Below are 6,312 nucleotides of genomic sequence, written 5' to 3'. Positions count from 1 at the left end.
TTGCTCCATGTCCAGTTCTAACTGTTGCTTCCTGACCTGCATACAGGTTTCTCAAGAGGCAGGTCAGGTGGTCTGGTATTCCCACCTCCTTCAGAATTTTCCACAGTTTATTGTGATCCACACAGTCAAAGGCTTTGGCATAGTCAATAAAGCAGAAATAGATGTTTTTCTGGAACTCTCTTGCTTTTTCGATGATCCAGCGGATGTTGGCAATTTGATCTCTGGTTCCTCTGCCTTTTCTAAAACCAGCTTGAACATCTGGAAGTTCATGGTTCACATATTGCTGAAGCTTGACTTGGAGAATTTTGAGCTTTATTTTACTAGCGTGTGAGATGAGTGCAATTGTGCGGTAGTTTGAGCATTCTTTTTTTTTTTTTTTTTGGAACTTAAATATGATAGAATTTGTCAACAATAAATAAACATTTTTAGTGCAAATAGTGCAGAAAAAATTTTCAAAGCAAAGATCATAGCAATCATTCTAATCTATACAAAATCAGTCTCAGTTCTGTATACAGCCTATACAATACATCTAGGAATTCAGCCATTGTGATGAAATGCCAATTTGCAAATCATAAATATAAATGTGCTTAGTTTTGTGTCCCATTCCTCTCTTTGCAGTTCATGTTTTCAGGAAAATCTATAGTGGAGCATGAAACTGGCTGTGCATTGCTATCACTTGTTGAAGTTTCTCTTCCTTGGCTCTTCTACAGTGGCAAATTGTTCTCTTTTCCATGAAGCTACTGAGAAAATCATCTATATCTGTTTTTCCCTCCAAGAAATCTTCTGCAATATTATCAGATTCTTCCTCAGCTTCATGTGCAGCTACTTTTAATCTTGCCTGTAGAGCACTTGCACTACAGCTGTGTGATTCCTGACTCTGACACTTTCCATTTGTATGACCTCAGGGATTCAATATCCATGTGCCTCAGTTTCCTCATCTCACTAAGTTCATGCTGCCTTTGCATCTTCTTTTCAAAAGTTGATTTCATTTGTGTAAGTAATTCATACTTATCTAAAACAGTTTGCCTTTTGGCTTCCAAGCTGGGCTCCAAAAGGAGATTTTTCCTTGCTAGTTCCTCAATACTTTTTACTAGGTCATCCTTGTCAGTAATAATTTGCTTTAGTTGAGGCAAAGTCACAAACTGCTCTAGCAATACATCCTCTTGCTCGTTCATATCTGTAAGCTGTGACACACTTAGTTCTGAGAGTTCTGGAAATGTATCAGGAATATCGGGCATCTTGTAACCAAAACCATTTTGGCTTATCGGTGTTGAAGTGTCTGTTGTGGGAACGGGCAATGGCAGATTTGAAAGGACACCAAATGAAGGAGCAGCGGGTTTGGCGGTTGTATAACTTGTTGTTGAAGAAGAAACAGTGTCAGCAACAGATAAAGAGCTGATAGTCCTGTTTGCTTCTTGTGGGGGATACGGAGGAAGAAATGGGAAACCCTGAGAAGCATAAGGAGGCATCCCACCTGGGTTACTGTACAGGTATGGGAATGCTGTTGAAGCAGGAGCTAAAACTGGAGGATTCTTCCAAAACTCATCCAATAGACTCTGAATAATTTTCCCAAGATTTGAATGCATTGTAAAATTGCTTACTAATGGAGAGGTAACATACACTCCTTGTTTATCCACTAAGTGATGCCATATTGGTGGATAAACACTGATCACTGGTTTTTCCTGAGGAAATTGTGGAGGAAGTAATATGTTAATGTTAATTGTCAGGTTATTTACAGTGAAAGGCAACCTGTATTCCACATCTTTCTGTATTTCAGCTATACTGGAGTGTGAGTTCCGGAGGGACTCGATCAGGCGCTGCTTCTGCTGCTGGAGGCTGGTGAGACCACCGGGGGACCCAGCTGCGGAGGAGGAGGCGCTCTTGGTCAGGGGAAAGAGCCAGCTCATCCTCCACGGGTCCCCGGGCCAAGGCCCCGGAAGGCTCTGGCCTGCTTCTCCCAGCGGCTCAGCCCGGCCGTTCTCCAGCGACAGAGGAGGAGCGGGCAGGCACGGCCCGGCCCAAGTGCTGGGCAGCCACGTCTTCTCTAAGCCGGCCCGGCGTGGGGTCCTCGGGGCCGGGGGGGCATGGTCTTGTCAGCGCAGCAGCTGAAGAGAAGGGAACTCGCCGCTCTAGACCGGCGGTCCTAACCTTCGCCTTGAGCATTCTTTGGGATTGCCTTTCTTAGGGATTGGAATGAAAACTGACCTTTTCCAGTCCTGTGGCCACTGCTGCGTTTTCCAAATTTGCTGACATGTTGAGTGCAACACTTTCACAGCATCATCTTTTAGTATTTGAAAGAGCTCAACTGGAATTCCATCACCTCCACTAGCTTTGCTCGTAGTGATGCTTTCTAAGGCCCACTTGACTTCACATTCTAGGATGTCTGGCTCTAGGTGAGTGTGAGTGATCACACCATTGTCGTGATTGTGACCCATTGTCTGGGTCGTGGATGGTACAAAATTTACACCATTAAATACAAGCATCTTATCCATCAGGGTGAAGAGCTCTGCATGAGGGTGTGAGAGACAGAGTGACAGACAGATCACATGTCTACTTGCCTGTGTGTTCAGACACTGCCCATGTCCTGCCCGCTCCCCATTCTCTAGCTGACCTTTGCTCTGGGGCAGACTGGAAGCACTGGGGAGTTTGAATCCAGGGAGCAGCTTCAACTAACCACTGAGGGGACTTGATGGAAAAACACCTCTTCTTCCTCCCTCCTTGTGTGGCCCACTCCCAGAAGTGTCACACCTCTGCCTGAGGTCCCCAGCCTCAGGTCTGTCCTGCCTGTCCAGTTTTGCATCAGTGTTGACCATATGTCCCTTGCTATGGACCAGGCCCTAAACATGCATATGTGACCACTGATAGCAGAAAGGAAATGATGCAAACAATTTTTCCATCTCAACCCGTGAGAAGGAGACAGAACTGGTTCCGGGCAGAGAGGTGTGCAGGCCTTATCAGTGCCTTCTACAGTGATTGGTGAGATAGTCTGCTGCTTGACCTTTTTGACCTTTTGCCTCTGAGAAAATAGGTAGCAGACTATTTCATGAATGACACTGAGCATCAGTTCACGGCATGCTTGGCTTGTGTCCTCTCTGCACTCGGCCTGTGGATGTGACTGTGAGGGAACAAAAAGCCCGGCCCCCACCTCAGTCAGTCCTAAAGCAGCGGTGCACTTTCAGTTCCAGGGTTTTTGTGGTGAGGCCGAGGCTTGTCCCGAGGTGAGCACCTCTCTGCTCAGCTCCTTCCTCTTCCCTCTCCTCCCCTCTCCCTCCCTCCTTATGACCACCTCCCTCAAAGTTCACATGCCCCTTAATTTCCTGCCGAGGTCCTCCTTCTAGAGAACACAGGCTGTGATGACAGCGGAGTGGTGCAGGGTCCGTCCACTCGTCTCAGACAGGTCAGGTATGGGGCTTGATGTGCAGATAAGAGAGAAGGGCCTCAGGAGTCCAGGGTGGTGGTGCAGAGCGGGGTGGGGTCGGGGCAGTGCAGTAAGCCAAGGGGCATTGAGGGTTTCACAAAGTGGTCAGAGTGGTACAGGAGGTCAAGAGGCCCATAGAGTTGGAATTTCAGTAACCATGTGTATTGCTAGCTATTTTCTATTGTAATCATCTCCCCTTCCTCCTCTGACTTGGGAAAAGGATACAACTTGACCAAGGCAATATCTGGGTTGTGTAACCAGGTTTCACAAAGCCCAACTTTCTTTCTTTCTCCAAGACTGATCGGGCATCCAGCACCGTCCATCCAGGCTGCCACCATCCAAAGTGGCCTGGCCAAGCCCCCAGGGGTCCCACAGGGCAACTGAGTCCACGAGCCACCCCAGGCCTCCTGGGCACATGAGGATTAGAATGGATTAGTGATGCTGGTGATGGATTAGAATGGGCTTCATGGTCTCAGGACTCCTCTGTCCCTTGGGCACACTGTTTCTCCCAGCAGCGCTCTCTTGTCCTCCCAGTGGCCCCCGCTTCCCCCCAAACCACCGGTGTCCAACCAGAGCACTGGGCAGAGAGTCACTGAGGTCAAATCAGAAGGGATGTCCTGAAATCTCTGCGAGCCAAGAGGAGGAGTTTCCTTGTGTGGTTGAGGTCAGGGAAGGCTTCTCAAGGTGGAAGGCAGGTCAAGCAGAGGGATCAGGTGCAGAGATGGGAGGAGAGCAGGAGGCTCCAAGGTGGCTTGTTGTTGGGTTGGGTGGGGCACCCTGACACCTGAGAACTGGAGGGATGTCCCCACTGTGGACAATGGAATTGTCAAGGTTCAGACCCGACTGCCAAGCTGGAATCTGTGTATTCTGAAATCAGGGGATACAATGGTCAAATCAGCATTTTGTCTTAGCACCTAGAAATTGGTATGCAGGGAGAATCGTGGTGTGGGAGAACCTGAAAATCAGAGAACATGGAGTCTGGAGGTTGTGGCTTCACTGAGAGGACAGAAGACGGGGTAGGCCCAGGGCAGCGGTGGCAGGAGGTCAGAGGAGTGTCCTCAGGAGGAAGAAGGAGCAGGTGGGGCTCCCAGGCTTCCAGCTCAGGGCTCCTGCAGCAGCACCCTGCCAACAGCCCAGTGCAGACAACCAGGACATTCATGGGAGTCCTGAACCCAGAGACAGAACAGTGATGCATGTTCACGAGAATGGTGTCTTGAGAAGGGCCGTCCCCAGGAATGTGTGAGGACTGGGAGGAGAAGCAGCCTGGATGCACCTGAGCCAGCCCTGCCTCCTAAGAGGAGAGTCCTTGGAGGAGAGTCAGCAGGAGCCCCCATGGAGTTGGAGGGGACCCAGGAGGGCAGGAACAGGGGAGATGGGCAGAGGGCATTTTCAGGAAGACAGAGTGTTTCCCCAGCGCCTGTGAAGATAAAGAGGTTGAGTGTAGCCAACAGGCCACAACTGCTGACATCTTTAGTGTGAGGAAGGCAGAGGAGAAGAGTAGGAGAGGGAACAGGTGAAGCCGACACCCTGACTGGCTGAGGGTTGCAGAAAGAAGAGGATGGTCTGACCTTGTGACTGCCTAAGGACAGGCTGGATGGGTGGGACTGTAGAAGGGATTGGAGCTGTCATCCACTCATCCAACTTTACCTCTGTGCCTACTGGGTGCCTAGAGGAGGAGTTGTTGTTCAGTCACTCAGTTGTGTCCTACTCTTTGTGACCCCATGGACGCCAGGCTTCCCTGTCCTTCAGTGTCTCCCAGAGTTTGCTCAAACTCATGTCCATTGAGTCGGTGATGCCTTCCAACCATCTTGTCCTCCGTTGTCCCCTTCTCCTCCTGCCTTCAATCTTTCCAGTATCAACGTCTTTTCCAGTGAGTCGACTCTTCTCATCAGGTGGCCAAAATAATGGAGCTTCAGTTTCAGCATCAGTTCTTCCAATGAATATTCAGGGCTGATTTCCTTTAGGATTGACTGATTTGATCTTTCAGTCCAAGGGACTCTCAAGAGTCTTCTCCAACACCACAGTTCGAAAGCATCAATTCTTTGCTGCTAGCCTTCTTTATGGTCCAACTTTTACATCCATACATGACTATTGGAAAAACCATGGCTTTGACTAGATGGACCTTTGCCGGCAAAGTAATGTCTCTGCTTCTAAATACGCTATCTAGGTTTGTCATAGCTTTTCTTCAAAGGAGCAAGCGTCTTTTAATTTCATGGTTGCAGTCACCACTCACAGTGACTTTGGAGCCCAAGAAAATAAAGTCTGTCAATGTTTCCACTGTTTCCCCATCTACTTGCCATGAAGTGATGTGACCAGATTCCATGATCTTAATTTTTTGAATGTTGAGTTTTAAACCTGTTTTTCACTCTCCTCTTTCACTTTCATCAAGGGGCTCTTTAGTTCCTCTTCACTTCCTGCCGTAAGGGTGGTATCATTTGCATATCTGAGATTACTGATATTTCTCCTGGCAACCTTGATTCTAGCTTGTGCTTTATCTGGTCCAGTGTTTTGCATGATGTACTCTGCATATAAGTTATATAAGCAGGGTGACAATATACAGCCTGGATGTACTCCTTTCCCAATTTGGAATCAGCCCATTGTTCCATGTCCAGTTCTAACTGTTGCTTCCTAACCTGCATACAGGTTTCTCAGGAGGCAGGTCAGGTGGTCTGGTATTCCCATCTCTTAAAAGAATTTTCCACAGCTTGTTATGGTCCTCACAGTCAAAGTCTTTAACGTAGTCAGTGAAGCAAGTTGAATAGCAAATACACTCCTTTACACTGAATCCTGAGGTGTGGAGGCAGAGGGGATATAGATAGTGCCTGGCCCCTCCATCTCCTGGAGGATTTAATCCTCTTAAGCAAGACTGCCTGTGACACTCCTCATGGGGTCCA

The 6,312-nt window shown here is 48.3% G+C and overlaps 1 protein-coding gene across 1 annotated transcript; it reads right to left on the bottom strand.

Moving 5' to 3' along the window:
• Window positions 1–388: 388 nt before the first annotated feature.
• Window positions 389–2,148, bottom strand: LOC136166871 (vacuolar protein sorting-associated protein 37A-like). Its single transcript, XM_065933799.1, has 2 exons — window positions 939–2,148; window positions 389–862 (listed from the first exon to the last, which is right to left on the bottom strand). The coding sequence occupies exons 1-2, from the start codon at window positions 1,905–1,907 to the stop codon at window positions 638–640; spliced, it is 1,194 nt and encodes a 397-aa protein (XP_065789871.1). The 5' UTR covers window positions 1,908–2,148; the 3' UTR covers window positions 389–637.
• Between the last annotated feature and the right edge of the window lie 4,164 nt (window positions 2,149–6,312).

This window comes from Muntiacus reevesi, chromosome 4 (genome assembly GCF_963930625.1).
Source record: "Muntiacus reevesi chromosome 4, mMunRee1.1, whole genome shotgun sequence".
NCBI classification, from domain to species: Eukaryota; Metazoa; Chordata; class Mammalia; order Artiodactyla; family Cervidae; genus Muntiacus; species Muntiacus reevesi.
Note: the sequence above shows the minus strand (reverse complement) of the source record. Positions and strands in the feature narration are given on the sequence as shown.

Bases quoted from the DNA above. Each gene is read 5' to 3' on its own strand.
- LOC136166871 (XM_065933799.1), bottom strand. From the start codon at position 1,907: ATGAGCTGGCTCTTTCCCCTGACCAAGAGCGCCTCCTCCTCCGCAGCT. The intron at 863-938 runs ATGAGGAAACTG...CAGGAATCACAC, and splicing joins GGCAGCATGAACTTAGTGAG to AGCTGTAGTGCAAGTGCTCT.